This window comes from Cryptomeria japonica, chromosome 6 (assembly GCF_030272615.1).
Source record: "Cryptomeria japonica chromosome 6, Sugi_1.0, whole genome shotgun sequence".
NCBI lineage: Eukaryota > Viridiplantae > Streptophyta > Pinopsida > Cupressales > Cupressaceae > Cryptomeria > Cryptomeria japonica.
Genome location: NC_081410.1, coordinates 618,343,043 through 618,361,191, shown reverse-complemented (window position 1 = coordinate 618,361,191; position 18,149 = coordinate 618,343,043). Strand labels below are relative to the sequence as shown.

Sequence of the window (18,149 nt, the reverse complement as noted above, 5' to 3'; positions counted from 1 at the left end):
CATATTGAATCGGTTTTATATATACAACAACGTGGAGACATGTCTCTGTAGGGACATGTCTCTACGTGAACATAGTCCGCGTAGAGACGTGCCTCTACGTAGACATGTCCACGAATTGTTATTGGCTGTTTATTATCAATGACTAACATCGATACACATTGTGAATAATTAAGTTCGATACACATTGCAATATAATTAAGGTCGATACACATTATTGAACTGTAGTTACATCAAGGCATTACTAATGATATCGGTATCATAGTATGCTGTCATTGATAGCATAGTATGATATCGATATTATTAGTATGGATATCGATACTCAATATCGATGTATGAATTATTATCAACAATGCGATAAGTATTGTCAGCATGATTATTATTATTAAATAGTATGAATAACAACATGATTTACATCATTAGCAAGATTAACAATGGTTATATTTCAATCATGTATATATGTATATATAATATACATGTACAATATTAAATATATATATATACATGATAGTTATCTTACTATTATTATTCATGTATTATGATAATCAATAATCATAGTGAAATACAAAGAAAAGATAGTAATCAAATGCTCAAGGCCGATAGGCCACTTATGCATTTGATTTCATCGATAGGAGTAATCCGACCGAAGCTACAAATCATTAACACTCCCTCTTAGCTAGGGAGGATGATTACTATCCTGAATTAAACACAATGGATTCATATATGAGTGAGAGAGATATTACCTCAATGTGATATCAGGAGTAATGACATGTCCACGAATATCAAGTCACATGATATTTGCCATACTCACAATATCCCTTATGATATGTGCACAGGCATTAAGTCACATGATGCCTATAATAAGGATATCCGCTCATGGCATATCCACGGATATTGTCACATAATATCCACCATGAAAATATCTCAGTAATATAACTTATTTTGGTTACTCACAACTTAATTAATATTGCTTAAGAGATATGAACTATCATGACATGTCCACAGATATCAAGTCACATGATATCCGTCATGATAGTAAGGTTTAACTATTGTAAAGTCGTCACCTTACAATAGTAACCATAAGAACAAGTGTACATCATTGAAAGATCATCACCTTTCAAGATGTTCACAGGGTTCCATGAAGTCATGTAATCACAGACATGACAAAAGAGTTTACACATTAAACATCTTTTAAATATTAGAACAATAATATTATATTGTTGAGATTCAATCTCAAGAAAATTACATTTTAATCATACCAAGCTTACCTCTCAAGTATTCCACCTTTGTTTTGGAGAGAGGCTTGGTTAGAATGTCTGATGTTTGTTCATCTATACTAATATATCTTAGCTGGATAACATTTCTCTCCACCATGTCTCTAACATAATGGTAAGGGATCTCAATGTGCTTTGATCTGTCATGGAAAACTGGATTCACTGAAAGCTTTATGCAACTCTGGTTATCATAGTGGATGATTGTGGGATCCAAGGATTGTCCAAACAATCCTACAAGAAGTTTTCTTAACCATACTGCTTCTCGAGCCCCCATAGATGCTGCAATGTACTCGGCTTTGGTGGAACTCTATGCAACTGAAGACCGTTTCTGGCTACACCAGGAAATCATGGCTGATCCTAGGCTGGAGCAACACCTTGAAGTACTTTTACGATCAACTACACTTCTAGCCCAATCTGAGTTAGTATATCCATGCAAATTTAGATCTACATTGTCATACTTCAATCCAAGTCCAATTGTGCCTCGCAGGTACCTCAGAATGTGTTTAGCTGCAACTAAGTGTAATTGTTTGGGTTCACACATAAACTGACCGAGTGCATTTGTTGCATAACAAATATTTGGTCTAGTGTTGACCAAGTACATCAATGACCCAATCATCTGTCGATAGAGAGTAGAATCTGCTAACTCCGAGTCTGCAGCTGTTTCTTTTAGCTTATGTAAGTTTGTCTCCATAGGTGTAGACATAGGCTTGCAGTCCATCATCCCGGATCTTTTCAAGATGTCAATAGTATATTTTCCTTGATTTAGGATAATGCAATTACCCTGCTGCCATACTTCTAAACCAAGGAAGTAGTGAATGAGACCTAAGTCTTTCATATCAAATTCGGATGCAAGATCTTGTTTACACTTGGTGATGAGGTGGTCTTCTCTTGTGATCAACAAATCATAAACATAAAGAATAAGAATTATCATATCACCATTTATTACCTTGAAGTAGAGGTTAGGATCTGCATCATTTTTGGAGAATCCTAACTTGGAGAGGTAATTGTCTATCCTCTCATACCATGCTCGAGGAGCTTGTTTAAGGCCATATAGAGCTTTCTTCAATTTGCAAACATGGGAAGCATTATCATGAACCGCAAATCCTTCTAGTTGTTCTAAGTACACTTCCTCTTCTATAATGCCATTAAGGAAAACAGTCTTCACATCCATTTGGTGAATCTTCCATCCTTTTGATGCGGCGATAGCAATCACAGCCCTGACAGAGGAGTAGCAAGCAACAAGAGCAAATGTTTCTTCATAAACGATTCCTTCCTTTTGTGAGAACCCTCTGGCAACAAATCTTGCTTTATATTTTTCAATGCTTCCATCTACTGAATGTTTAATTTTGAAGAGCCATTTTTAAGAGACAACTGATTTGTCTTTAGGTCTAGGTACAATGTCCCAGACATCATTCTTGAGTATGGATTGATATTTTTCTGTCATGGCATCTTTCCAAACTTGATGTTGGAGTGCTTCCTAAACACTAGAAGGTTCAGGCTTGATGATTTCACTCATAAGAGCAACATAGCCGGAGTATCTATTTGGTCTGTTGCTTTCTTTGAATGTTCCTTTTGGAGCTGCATAATTTTTTGTTTCCTCAATCATTTTTCTAGCCCATAGAGGTCTTTTACGATTTATAGTAGAGTCTCTGGGTTCGTTAACAGGATCCATAGGTTTATTGTAATAATTATCTTCATGTATCTCCCTCTGAATCTCAGATGCATGATCCTCTTCCATATTTTCACTACTATGGAAGGTGCCCTTTTTATTCTTCCCTAAGGCACACCTTTTGCAAGTTCCTTCATGATCTTGTTTTAGTTTAGGTAAACCTGTCACAATTTTCTCTATGGAAGACAATGCTTGAAAGTATAGGTGCCCTAATCTTCTATGCCATATTTCACTTGTAGTAGAAGATTCATGAATTAAGGCTTGAGAAGGAGGAGTGCAAAGCTTGTATAGGCATCCATGTCAAATTCCTATGGTGTGAGATTTCTTTATATTTGAGTTCTTAGGCCATGCTAGAACTTTACCATCCATGAAGGTATTTCGGTACCCTTTGTCTTCAAGAGCTGAAATGGAAACCAAATTTCGCTTGATACCTAGTACAAATAATATGCCTGTCAATTGAAGAGAGATTCCAAAATTTAGTTGAATATATTGTTTGTAACTAGGAAAGGGGACATACGAACCCCTAAAGGGCTAGGCCTCCCCTTTCAAGGTTAATGTGTAGGGCTGGACCTAAAGAGGGTAGCGTGCCCCTAAACAGGGCCTGCCCTATAATGACATGCCACTCCAAAACCATTTTGGCGCCAAACTTAAATTCTAATTAAGGCCGACTTGAAAGTTATTTGCCATACAAATAAGATAATTTTCCAAGATCAAATCAATCATTCATTCATGCAATCAGCGAAATTCTTCTGCTACTTGGTGTGTGAAATTAAGAAGTGAACTGGGCGAACTTATTCAAGGAAGACAACTATTTTGGTGTTCCTAATTTCTGTTAGAGAGTTGCATTAAAGAGCAGACTTGGTGCAGACTTGGTGAAATTAGAAGTGCAGATTTGATATGACAAAAGGAGCAGATCTGATAAGAGGTTGAAGGTTCCAGCTAAGTATTGTATTGTTACAATTCAAGAGTGAATACATAATCTGACTTGTGGGTCTTTAGTGCTAGGTTTTTCCTCCTTGGAGGTTTTCCCAGGGTAATTGTGTTGGTCTCTTGTGCACTTGCTTTCTCTCTTTCATTTACTTGTTTATAGTTTACTTAATGTTAGCAAATAATTAAATACTGGAAGTCTGATTGCTGGTCTGAGTCACAAAATTAACATGGTATCAGAGCTAAGGTTTTACTAATTTCAGATTTCAGTAAATTATTTGTTGCATCTAGTTGTTGTTTGTTTTCAGATTAAAATGTCAGGTTTGAGGGCTGAAGATAGACTTGATGGAGCCCTTGACTTTGCTGCTTGGAAAGTCTGTATTTTATTGATTCTCGAAGAGAATGAACTGCTTAAATTTGTAGAAGAAGAAAGGCTATCCCCTCCTGAAGACGCTGAAGAACTGAAGCAGTTCAAGAAAGACTCTCTCAAGGCTAGGAAGATCATAATTGAATCAGTCAAGAATCATCTTGTCACCGTCATATCAAAATTTGCTTTTGCCAGGGAAATGATCAAACACTTGGAAGGGATGTATGAAGTCAACAACCTCAACAAGGCTCTTGCTTTAAGGCAGTAGCTACTTCACATCAAAATGAAAGAAGAAGACTCAATCATGACCTACTTCATGAAGATCAATGAACTAAAGGACAAGCTAAGTACTCTTGATTGCCAAATTTCAGATAAAGATCTTGTCATGATTGCATTAAATGGTCTACCTGATGAATGGGAACCATTCATTCGTAGCATTGGTGGAAGAGCTGAATGTCCCAACTTTGAGCGTCTTCAATTTGATTGCATTGAAGAGGAATCTCGAATTGAGGTAATAGGAAAACTCAAGAACTCTCACAAAGATGATAATCATGTTCTCATAGCTGGCATTGGAAGAAAGAAAAGAGAAGCAAAGATTTTAGATCCTCCTCCTATGATCCAAGGAAGAAGTCAAGAGATTCCTCCCATATTCGTTGTTTCAGATGTGATAAGTATGGTCACTATGCTAGAGATTGTTAGAATGATCCTAAGGAAAGGGAAGCCAATTTAAATGAAGTTGCTGAACAAAATGAGGACTATCTTCTTATTTCTGTTCTATCAAGCAACGTTCCTATGGACAGTGATACTTGGATAATTGACAGTGGTGCCTCCAGACACATCTCAGGTTACAGTGAGCATCTTTCAGATTTGATAGAAAAGGATACCAACCTTCATGTGGTAATCGGTGATGATGCTCGATATTCGGTAAAAGGTTCTGGTACTACCTCTTTAAAACTAGATTCTGGTATTTCCTTACAACTCAGTGATATTCTTTTTGTACTTGGAATTAAAAGAAATCTTATTTCCATTTCTGCTTTAGAAGATAAGGGTTTGCAAATAGCATTTTCTGAAGGGAAAGTACTTGCTTGGTCTAAGAAATCTAGTTTCAAAACTGCTCGTGTTATTGGAAATAGATGTGATAGTTTGTATAAGCTTGCAGCTAACCCAATTCAAGCTCTCATTCATGAGGCCCCTGAATCATTCGAGCTATGGCATAGAAGACTTGGACATCTACACTTTCAAGCTCTTCCCACTCTTGGTAAAATGGTTAAAGGTATGCCTAAACTTAGTTTATCTCATGATGATGCTTGTAAAGGTTGTGCAATGGGTAAGAATGTGAAGAACCCTTTTCATAAAAGTGATAGTAGGGCTAAAGAAAAGTTAGAACTTATTCATTCAAATTTATGTGGTCCTATGTCTATAGCATCTCCTAGCGGTTTCCTTTATTATGTTATCTTCATAGATGATTTCTCTAGGAAAAAATGGATTTACTTTCTTAAATCTAAAGAGTCTGAAGAAGTCTTAAATAGATTTAAAGAATTCAAAGCCTTGGTTGAAAATACTACTGGAAAACGAATTAAATGTTTAAGGTCTGACAATGAAGGTGAGTACACCTCAGGTAGTTTTTTGTGATTTCTGTATTGAGACAGGAATTAAGAGGGAGTTCTATGTTCCCTACAATCCTCAACAAAATGGAGTTGCTGAAAGAAAGAACAGGACCATTGTTGAAGCTGCAAGAGCCATGATTCATGATCAAGACCTGCAACCCTTCCTATGGGCGGAGGCATCCAAAACAACAGTTTGCATTCAGAATAGATGTCCTCATCATGCTACAAAGAATGTAACCCCTGAAGAAGCCTTTACAAGAATCAAACCTGACGTCAACCACTTAAGGATCTTCGGGAGCCCTGTGTATGTTTATGTGCCTAAAGAAAAACGAACCAAGTTGGATCCCTCTGGAAAGAAAGGCATCTTAGTAGGATACAGTGAATCTTCCAAAGCCTTTAGGATCTACATTTCAGGTCAAAGGTATGTTGAGGTAAGTAGAGATGTAACTTTTGAAGAAGATATTGCATTCAAAAGATTTAAAGGTTCATTATCTGATAATGATTATATTGTGATTGAAAATCAAGAATCAAATGTTGATACTAACCCTGAGATACAGAAGGAGTCCATTGACCTCCCAAATCAGGAAGTTCAGGATGATCCAGCAGAACCCATGGACTCTATAGATATACCTAAGGATATTGTGGTCAACAAGAAGAGGCCACTTTGGGTTAGAAACACTATTCAAGATGCTGAAGGATTTGCTGCTCCCAGAGGAACCTTCAGAGATAGCAAGAGACCTCAAAATCATGCCAACTACATTTCTGTAATGTGTAACATCATTGAGTCTGAACCTCACGATGTTGAAGAAGCTATGAGTCATCATGCTTGGAAATTAGCCATGGACGAAGAGTATGAGTCTATCATCAAGAATGATGTTTGGGACATTGTACCCAGACCCAAAGGTAAGTCTGTTGTTTCTTCTAAATGGTTATTTAAAATTAAGCATAATGCTGCTGGTAGTATTGAAAAATATAAAGCTAGATTTGTAGCTCGTGGTTTTTCTCAAAAGGAAGGAATAGATTATGAGGAAACATTCGCTCCTGTTGCTAGATATACTTCTATTAGATATGTTGTGACCTAATCACACATCACCCTATCCCAGATAGGGACCCCCTAGCTTTTAGGCCCTTTTGGTCGTTTGGTCTTGGTTTTTTTTTGTGTGTTGGTAGCAATCTCTTCAATCTTTGCACTTTGCGGATGTTCGGGGGTCAGTTAGAGTTAATCTACTTCTTTGTCGAACGAATTTTATGAAGTCTAGGGCCCATTTTGTCCTTTTTTAGGGTTTCTGCCTTTTGTCCTAGATTTTAGGGGTTCCTGTTAGGGTTTCGGGAAAACTGAGCATACGATTGGAATCAGGACCTTTCAAGTGACCTCCCAGTAAAATTTGAGCCCAAACGGAGCAACTTTCTATTTTTAGTAAGTTTCTATTTATAGTAAGTCATTCCTGCACCTTGTCTAGGGATCTAACGCTGACACCTTGAAGGTTTCTATTTTTGGAAAGTCATTACTGGCAGGGTCAGTCAGACAAGGCGACAAGGATCAGACGTTCGCAGACATTTCTAACTCCGGAAAGTCAAACAGTAGACAAAGAGAGCCAGAAATGGGTCAAGTGCTGGAAATCCATTCCTAAAATGGAAAGCTCGGGAAAACACTTCAAAGTCACAGGAGGTCAAAATATTCTAAGTCTGGGAGATTAAATGATGAAAATCTGTGAATCCATGGCCAAAGCAAAAATCCGCCCAAATGTGGAGTTAGGTGCCAAAATTGGGATTCCCATGGACAGAAGGAAAATCTGTGAATCCTTGGCCAGAGCAAAATTGTGCCCAAGTCTGCAGCCAGGCGCCAAAATGAAGAAGGCAAGGATAGAGGGAAAAATCCATGAATTCCTGGCATTAGCAAACTTCCGCCCAAGTCTGTAGTCAGGCGCCAAAATGAAGAAGGCAAGGACAAAGGGAAAAATCCATGAATCCCTAGCATTAGCAAAATTCGGCCCAAGTCTGCGGTCAGGCGCCAAAATGAAGAAGGCAAGGACAGAGGGAAAAATCCATGAATCCCTGGCATTAGCAAAATTTCGCCCAAGTCTGCAATCAAGCGCCAAAATGAAGAAGTCAAGGACAGAGGGAAAAATCCATGAATCCTTGGCATTAGCAAAATTCCACCCAAGCTAAAAGTTGAAATTTTGCCTAAGGCGCCTAAGGCATGGAATCCAAGGAGTCAAGGAGGAATAAAAAGAAAAATTCCCCTCGAGCAAATTTTTGAATTTGCTATTTTTTAGACACCAAATCTCGACGGAGTATGGAAAATTTTATAGATTCGGAATCGGGATGAAATTCTCCATCCAATGAACCTGGCTCCTAAATTTTAGGAGGATCCCTAAAAAATAGGGATGTTGAAAAGAAGACATGGACAATTCACAAAACAATGAATTCCTTCCTCAGGAGGAATTTCCGCCCCGACCTTGTGGAGGGCGCCAAAATGAACAGTGCATAAAGAGATGAATTCCTTCATCGGGGAAGAATTGCACCAAAGAAGAAGAAATTCCAGGAAAGGTGAAAAATTGACTGAGTGTTTGAAATTTCTTCCTTAAGGACATAGTTCTTGGAAATCATAAAAATTGGCTAAGGTATGAAGAATTTCCTTCCTCAAGGTAAGGAACAAATTTCTTTCCAAAGGAGAATTCTTTCATAACAAGAAATTCCCCCCTAGGGAAAAATTTGAAAAATCCATTCTCGAGCATCAAATCACATCCAAATTGCAAAAGTTTTACAGATTTGGATTCGGAGGAGAATTCTCTTCCTCCTAGACTTGAAACCCTAATTTGTGCAAAATTCCTAAAAAATAGGAGATGTTGAAAAATCATTGAAAATCTTTTCCAGAGCAAGGCAAGTTCAAAAACTTCAAGAAAATACTTCCAAAGTCAGAGATTCTCCCTCTTGGAGTTTTCTCTCTCCAGGGTTTTTTCCACCAAGTGGCAGCCGAGTCAACAGATGTTGAATTAATGAAGCATCTCTTTGTATGTAACCGTCACATTTATGGCATTATGACAGATTCTCCGTGCATGTCGCTGTCACTAGGAGAATGATGGGCATTTATGATGGCGTTGGTTATATTCTGAGCATAATTAACATCATGGGGCACGCTTAATGTGCTAGTGGGTGCTATTTTAGTACTTTTGAATTAATTGTATATGGGCATGAGGGGTTATTGATTTGAGATTCCCACCTTGTTGCACCTTAAGTGAGGAATCTTTAGGGCAAACCCTAATTAGGATTTTGCATGTAATCATGGCTTGAGGCTTATATAAGGGGGTGACCCCCTCATTTGTAAGGAGGAGAGACTATTGTCAGAGATTGTTGCTAAGAGTTTTTGAAGCAAACACTTAATACATTGTTCAATTGTTGGTGTGTTCTTGTGTTGTTTTGGAGCTTGCATGGTCTCATTCTCTTCATAGATTAGATTTGTTTTCATGTTGTTAGACGAACTGGATTTGATAGGATCGCTTGTTGCAAAATTCGTGCTCATACTTTTGGTGTGCAGCTGATTGTTGTATACCGTGCAAAGTTAGCCTGAGCCTCGGTTATATGTGTATGTTTAACTTTGATTATCAAAAGAGATTGTTCGATTTGATGGTTTCTCTTAATAATCTGAAAATCTTTAACACACCCTTTGAAGATTGCACCGCCTTCGTGTAGTTGTGCATTACCGGCAAAGAAAAGCATAGTTGGATTTTGCGCAAATTATCTTGTCTCCTTGTTCATAGGATTAGATTACTTTTAGTCTAGTTTTCCTCTGCCCTATTCCTATTTACTTTCTGCATAATTCAAAACCCAAAAGATTCAAAATTAGAGCCTTCACTGCAAATTTCTTGTACAGAAATCTTTGAGCTTGCATAAGTTTTCTTCAACATATGTAAGGCCCCTTGGGTTATCAGCAAACCCATCAAACAACTGAGTTGCATCCACGCACTGAAGGAACCTTGGAAATTAGCTGTTTGAACTTTAAGTAATCCTAGCATACAGACTAATCTTGATCAAGAGAGGATAAGGTGACCGTTGGTGACTTTATTCTGTGTTAGACGTGGTCATAAAAAACACGTCAACAAGATTTATAATAGCTATTGCTGCAGCTAAAGGTTGGGAGCTGCATCAAATGGACGTTAAGACAGCCTTCCTCAATGGTGTTATTGAGCAACCAGAAGGTTATGTAATCCATAAAAGAGATTCTCATGTTTGCAGGTTGAAGAAAGCCTTATATGGGCTCAAACAGGCTCCTCGTGCTTGGTATGAAAGAATTGATAAGTACTTACTAAGCTTAGGATTTCGTAAGAATGATGCTGATGCTAACCTTTACTTGAAGATATGTAATGATGATATGCTTATTCTAGTTTTGTATGTGGATGATTTATTTCTCATTGGTGAAAATAAATTAATCATGAGATGTAAGAAAGAATTAGCCTCAAAATTTGGAATGAAGGATTTAGGTCTAATGCATTACTTCCTAGGGTTAGAAGTATGGCAAAAATCCAATGAAATTTTTCTAAGTCAAGGAAAGTACACTATTGATATTTTGAAAAGATTTAGAATGATGGACTGTAAACCTATGTCTACTCCTATGAAATCTAACTTAAAGAAGTTAAGTTTTTCTGCAGCTAACTCTGATTTTGCAAATCCATCTGAGTACAGGCAGTTGATTGGATCCTTGATGTATCTAGTCAATACTAGACCAGATATCTGTTATGCTGTGAATGCCCTCAGCTAGTTCATGAGCTTGCCTTAACTTGTTCACCTGGTTGCAGTCAAGCACATTCTGAGATACCTGCGAGGCACTATTGGTTATGGGATGAACTATTCACTTAATACCTCAATCTTCTTGGAAGGCTATTCAGATTCAGATTGGACAGGAAGTGTCAAGGACAGGAAAAGTACTTCAGGTATTTGCTTCAACTTGGGTGCTGCAGTAATCTCTTGGGCATGTAGAAAGCAATCTTCGGTAGCATTGAGTACTGTAGAAGCTGAGTACATTGCAACATTTGTTGCATCTAGAGAAGCAATGCGGCTTCACAAGCTTCTCGTTGGATTATTTGGTCAACCTAGTGGTCCTACCACTATTCATTGTGATAATCAAAGCTGTATAAAGATGTCGATAAATCCGGTGTTCCATGACAGGTCCAAACATGTGGAAACTCATTATCACTTCATTCGGGATATGGTGCAAAGAGGCACCATTCAGCTGAAGTATATTAGCACAGATGAACAGGTTGCAGATATTCTTACCAAACCCTTATCCAGAGTGAAGTTTGAATACTTCAGAGACAGACTTGGTATTGTGGAAAATGAAACCCTGGTTGAGAGGGAGTTTCAATCTCAGTGATTCTCTACTGCAAAGTTTTGTTCATTCTTCGCTTGTGTGCAAGAATGAAAGGATCCATTCTATGCTTATGTGCTAGATGGAAAATTGTAATTATGTAAAGACCCACTTGTGTATTACACTTTCTATGCTTGTGTGCTAGAACCATCCTATGCTCGTGTGCTAGGTGGAAGATGTAATTCTATGCTTGTGTGCTAGATGGAACTCTAAAGGTTCAGATTATGTATTCTCTTCTTCCCTAGTTAAGATGGAGTATTGTTTGTAACTAGGAAAGGGGGTTCGGATTGCCTAAAGGCAACATCCGAACCCCTAAAGGGTTGGGCCTCCCCTTTCAAGGTTAACGTGTAGGGTTGGACCTAAAGAGGGTAGCGTGCCCCTAAACAGGGTCTGCCCTATAATGACACACCACTCCAAAACCATTTTGGCGCCAAACTTAAATTCTAATTAAGGCCGACTTGAAAGTTATCTGCCATATAAATAAAGATCATTTGCCAAGATCAAATCAATCATTCATTCATGCAATCAATGAAATTCTTCTGCTACTTGGTGTGCAAAATTAAGAAGTGAACTGGGCGAACTTATTCAAGGAAGACAACTATTTTGGTGTTCCTAATTTATGTTAGAGAGTGCATTAAAGAGCAGACTTCGTGCAAACTTGGTGAAATTAGAAGTGCAGATTTGATATGACAAAAGGAGCAAATCTGATAAGAGGTTGAAGGTTCCGGCTAAGTGGTGCACGAATACCTAAGCACCAAGAGGCTACAAGAAGATAAAATACAATTCATGAGTAAATTCAATCACGTTTGAGTTTTTATGTTCATTTTAAGTCATGGTGAATCAATATGTAAGGCTGATTAGAGCCATTTGTAAAAAGTTGTCAAATTGTCCTAGTTAAGGTCTTAATTGGTCAAATGGTTAAAAATTGTGAAATGACCCTTGAAATGGTAATAAGCATGTATAAGATTGTTAAATGGTCATTTGGACATGTATTGAAGGTTTTTATAAAACCATGAAGTCATTTGTGCAAAAGTGTAAAAGTTGTCAACTTGACAACAAAATATTGTCAAGCCAGGTTGCAAAAATACAACAAAAGTTGCAAAAGGGGTTAAGAGTTGGTTATGAGAGGTAGTTGTAAGGTCAAAACTGACCAAGAGTCTATAAAAAGGCATTGTATGGTCGTTCCAAATGAGAAAAGGAAGAAAGGGAAGAAAGGAGAACATTTTGATACATTTTGGTGCATTCTACTATTGTTATTTTGATTGGCTTTCCAGGTTTTATGTTGGTTCCAGGCCTTGTACGACCATGTATGGCCTAGAAACCTTTGTATGTGTATAATGGATAGTTAGATATGTGAATTACCTTTCTTTTCCTTTTGGTTTGGAGTGATCATGTTTAAAAATGAAGAAGTTATGGAATTTTTGGTGAAAGTTGTTAATTGCAGATTTGATATTTCCTGAGAACAGTCATGTTGCAGCGTATGGTATAAACTCATATGGGATTATTATGACCTCTAAATAGATTTATTGGAAAGATATGTGAATAATCTTTCTTTTCCCTTTGGTATGAGACGTTTTTGTTTATATTTGTGGAAGTTATGAAGATTTTGGTGAAAACTGGTTTTAAACCATCTTCAATGGAGTTGCAGGCAATGATTTGTCTTTATATAATGATTAAACCATTGGAAAATTCAATAGATTACATATTATGAAAGTAAATCAATAAAGGGTTCATGGGAAATTGTTTTGGGATCATTTGTGTTAGTTTTTTGAAATATATTTGATGCCCTAGGCGGACTGGGCATGCACATGCTTTGTTTGGGGACAATAGAAATGGGTCTCAATGCAGCGACCATAACTTTTAATCTAACCATTGGATGTGGATAATTTTTGGATATTTTGTTTGTAATTCAGTTATTCAGGGTCTGACTGAAGGGATTGAGGTGTTTGTATCTGGTTAGAGAGTTATAGACCTCTGTGTACAAGTCTATCCAAGGGGACAATAAGTTGGCAAGTTTGATACCTAGATTAAGTTTATGTTTTCTTGATTGATTGTTGAAGTATGATGAAATATACCTCTAATGAATTATTCTCATGATGAAAATATGGATGGATTAGCATGATCCTAGAGTTGTGATTGGTTTTCCAGGATGCCTTTGCATCACTAAGTATTGTATTGTTACAATTCAAGAGTGAATACATAATCTGACCTGTGGGTCTTTGGAGCTGGGTTTTTCCTCCTTGGAGGTTTTTCCTCCTTGAAATTTGTGTTAGTCTCTTGTGCACTTGCTTTCTCTCTTTCATTTACTTGTTTATAGTTTATTTAATGTTAGCAAATAATTAAATACTGAAAGTCTGATTGCTAGTCTGAGTCACAAAATTAACAGAATAGTGTAGGTTCCGATTCCTTTGACAGGGTAGTTGGATTCATCCCCAATGGTGACTTCTTCATTTGTATTTTCCACTAGACTGTCAAGATGTTCTCTGAATCCTGTTATATGACGAGATGCTCCACTGTCTATGACCCAAGTATTAAGGCTAGTAGATACTTGGCTTGATAGGTCTGAATAGAATACAAGTCTTTCAGAGTCCTTATCTGAGCTAGCCTTACTAGCCTTAGCTAGGGAGGCTTGTGGCTTAGGCCTATCCGGACACTTCATTGCAAAGTGACCATATTTGTCACATCTATAACATTGTACTTTAGACATGTCCCTTCTTTTCTTGAATGAGCGTTTTCCATGGAAGTCCTTCCCTTTCCTTCGTTTGGAGTTGCCTTTCTTCCCTTTCTTGTGAGAATTTGAATTTAGGACTTGAATCTCTTCATTAGAGGTATTTACGCCAATTCCTCTAGTGATCAGCCTTGACTCTTGTTGAATGCAGTTGATTTTTAAATGATCAAACTTAGGAAGTTTAGATCGAGCACTTATCCCTTGTATGAATCCTTCCCAAGATGTAGGGAGTCCGTTAAGGGCCAGCATTGTTAATTCCTTGCTCTCAATTGTGTGTCCAATGGTGGACAACTGATCTCTTAATTTTGTTATCCTCATGAACTAAGATGTGATGGTTTCTCCCTTGTTCATTTTGACATGGTGGAGTTGTTGTTTTAAAGCCAGAGCCCTGCTAGTATTATTTATTTCATACATGTTCTCTAGAGTTGTGAACATTTGATATGCTGTATCTAATTTGGATATGATTGGAACTATATGATCCTTCACTGCATCCACTAGTATCCTCATAGCTTTGTTGTTGTTCTTTGTCCATATAAGTTTCTCATCATCTTCCTTAGTTATAGGTATTTCCTTCTCCACAAATGTATTCAAATCATGTTCTTTTAGTGCAAGCATGATTCTAAATTTCCAAGATACAAAATTTGCAGCTCCTTCAAGTCGGTCCTCAAATCTAACACCATTCACCATTTTGTTTAATATAAAATTTTAGAGAGTTTAATGGTGGTTAGATTGCCTCTTTTTATCAATCTGATCGGATCTTTCCTTATGCTAGCTCTAATACCATGTTGAGACATGGACCAGCTAGGACTCGAACCTAGGACCTTCCATATGCTGCTGGAGTGCTCTACCACTGAGCTACTGGCCCCTCTTGGACCAGTCCATCGTCGGTCTGGGTGTGGCTTATTTCCAACACCAACACCCCCCCTTAAGCCATACCTCTCGTGTGCTTGGGGCTCCTAACCTGGACCTAGCTCTGATACCATGTTAAGGTTTGATTAGATTTAGAGGTTATGGTATTTTAATTTTTCTATATAAGATATTGATCACAAAGTCTTTATAATTTCTTCTTGAATATTAACATAAATATATGTCAATTTGCAGAAATTATAATATCAATACTGATGATATGGAGAAGTAAACAATATAAAGAGATTGTAATGCAAAATAGAATGGTATATATAATGCTGCTGATGTATGCTTAATCCAACAACTCCAAAATATATATTTTGCTGTAACTTGTTCAGCAATTATTGATTTCGGTACCTCCCAAGTCATATTGAATCAGTTTTATATATACAACAGCGTGGAGACATGTCTCCGTAGAGACGTGCCTCTGCGTAGACATGTCCACAAATTGTTATCAGCTGTTTATTATCGATGACTAACATCGATACACATTGTGATATAATTAAGTTTGATACACATTGCAATATAATTAAGTTCAATACACATTATCGAACCGTAGTTACATCAAGGCATTGCTAATGATATCGGTATCATAGTATGCTGTCATTGATAGCATAGTATGATATCGATATCATTAGGATGGACATCGATACTCAATATCGATGTATGAATTATTATCAACAATGCGATAAGTATTGTCAGCATGATTATTATTATTAAATAGTATGAATAACAGCCTGATTTACATCATTAGCAAGATTAACAATGGTTATATTTCAATCATGTATATATGTATATATAATATACATGTACAATATTAAATATATATATATACATGATAGTTATCTTACTATTATTAATCATGTATTATGATAATCAATAATCATAGTGAAATACAAAGAAAAGATAGGAATCAAATGCTCAAGGCTGATAGGCCACTTATGCATTTGATTTCATCGATAGGAGTAATCCGACCGAAGCTACAAATCATTAACAAAACTCACTTTTTTTTACATGCAGGGACAGAATTTGTTCTTTTGCAGGTTGTCAAGGTATCCAGGCTTGTCGAGGCAAAATATAGTTTCCTCTACCTGCTGAGCATTCTTTTTTGAAATTGATCAGAAGCTGTCCTGGATTGTACGGGAGTTGAACCAGACAGTTGAATCACTCAGCCACACTTTTAGCACTCAATTTTTTTACATGTAGGGATGGAATTTGTTCCTTTGCAGGTTGTCAAGGTATCTAGACTTTGCAAGACAAAATATAGTTTCCTCTACCCACGGAGCATTCTTATTTGAAATTGATCAAAAGCTAACCTGGATTGTATGGGAACCAAACCAGTTTCTCACCCTGTTAGCTTGAGTGCAAAAATACGAACGTGGTGCTAAAGTCCAATGCTAACCGTGATCTAAGATCAATAACAATTGTTGGCCCTTTCAATCTGAATATGAAAACATTAGGCAAGTCTTAAGATAACTCTTTAGTGAGTGATGTATTGTTTTAATCAATGATCAGGTTTTGGATGCAGAATCACAGTACGGGGGTAACCATTGAGGCTAGTTTTGAGATAACTTTTAGGTGAGTGATGTTTTGTTTTAATCAATGATCAGGTTTTGGACGCAACTGCTTTTGTAATATTTAAAGATGTCCGTGGTCTGTAAACTGTTATATTCCGAATTAAGATTGTAGTACAGATATGAACCTATTTTCTTCAATGATATCAATAAGATTCACTTCAGGAAGAAAACTTATTTAGATTCACGGAAGAACTTGAACATCTTATTTTGCAGCATTTAGAGCTCTCACCTGGTTTCTTCATGTGCAAGAACCTAGTCGAGAAATTGTTGTATGCAGAAAATGTTGAAACAACAAACCAGCCAAAGTAAAGACCACTGTAACAGCATATAGTGCTAGTAGCTAACCATGCATGTTCGTTGGATAAGGTTGATAAGTAAGAATGATATGGTTCAAAATTAAGAGATCTAGATGTTTTTATCATTCAAATCAAATGAATATTGGCATGACTGTAAATAGTTACCAGGAAATGTGGGCACTCGAATTGGGACAGAAACGGCAGCCTCATATCTATACTAGAATTTCGAGGTGAGTGGATTTTCTAGCCAGGAAGGAAATACCATGTAGCTTGAATATTTTGAGGTTTTCATAGGAAGGAGGTACTATTTGGCTGATATATCATTATCATAAAGATGGATCGGCGAGATAAAATTATTTGTGACATGAGGAACTAGAGAGGAAACTATTTAAATGGTGTCCATAGAGCTACAGAACAAGGATATCATATGCCACATCCCTGGCATTTGATTTGGCTACATTTTTAAACGTTTGTATTAATAAAATTTGTATTGAATTTATTAAATTGAAATTATTGGCAAATAAAGTAAATGTTTTGCAAGGTCTATTATATGCATGAGTTTTAACTTAATTTTCTGTAATCATATTCAATGTTACAAGATTTCATTTGAGTTGAATGCGAATAATGTCTGTTTTTTTAATGGAACTGATATACTAACACACAAATATCACTACAATGTATTTATATGTATAATTTTTATACGTTTTTTTCCAACAAAAAAAACTCACATTGAAATCTGACAAAACTAACATTGAAATCAGATAAAACATATTTGTTTAATCTTTTGATCTCATAGAAATCTGGCATTTATGATAGGTGTAATTATATACTATACAATTTTTTTTTCCTTACTAACATTGAACTTTCTTTGATATTTAAAATGTGATTATTTTTTATCTGAAGTTATTAGCAGATGTAAGTATGTCGAATTTTCAAAGAAGTTGGCACAGCAGGTTGTTATCAGAGTGAATTTGCACAAGTGTGGAGCTAGTTAAACTTCTTAGTGATACATGGGTGGAATATGTATTGTTTTCTCTAGCTCTTGTCATCTTGCTTTCACGAAATAACCATTAAAGTTGAAGGACTTTCAAGAAACTATGATGAATTTTCGGGTGCATTTTTAAGATATATTTAAACTTTATACTACGAGCAGTTTTTAAGGAGATGGTTTAAACTTATAAATATCTATAATATAATGATTGTCAATACAAATAGTTTTATAACTTGTAAAATCTTATTATAATTTGAAAATTAAAGTAAGTCTTGGTATACTACGTTTAGTTCAAGTAATATATCATAATTTAATAACCATTTGTAACATTTTGAGTATCCGTTGTTGCAAAATTCAAGGTAGGGACAAATGAGAAACATAAAACTAAATTGTATCACTGCTCTATACTTCTCATAGGATAATGGTGAAGTTAAAAAAATGATTT

The 18,149-nt window shown here is 36.5% G+C and overlaps 2 protein-coding genes across 5 annotated transcripts in view; one reads left to right on the top strand and one right to left on the bottom strand.

The window, feature by feature from the left end:
• The window catches only part of LOC131055018 (serine/threonine-protein kinase AFC2), a 42,150-nt gene extending 24,862 nt beyond the window's left edge, over positions 1 to 17,288 (top strand). For all 4 annotated transcript variants that reach the window (XR_009358282.1, XR_009358281.1, XR_009358280.1 and 1 more), the window contains one exon: positions 15,861 to 17,288. The gene's annotated coding sequence lies outside the window, so the exon portion shown is untranslated. The remainder of the gene's footprint in view (positions 1 to 15,860) is intronic.
• Positions 1,579 to 1,989, bottom strand: LOC131876747 (uncharacterized mitochondrial protein AtMg00810-like). Its single transcript, XM_059222219.1, has one exon. The coding sequence runs from the start codon at positions 1,987 to 1,989 to the stop codon at positions 1,579 to 1,581; it is 411 nt and encodes a 136-aa protein (XP_059078202.1).
• Positions 17,289 to 18,149: the final 861 nt, after the last annotated feature.

What these genes read in the sequence shown, in the direction of transcription:
- LOC131876747 (XM_059222219.1), bottom strand. Translation starts at nt 1,989, where the DNA reads ATGGACTGCAAGCCTATGTCTACACCTATGGAGACAAACTTACATAAG.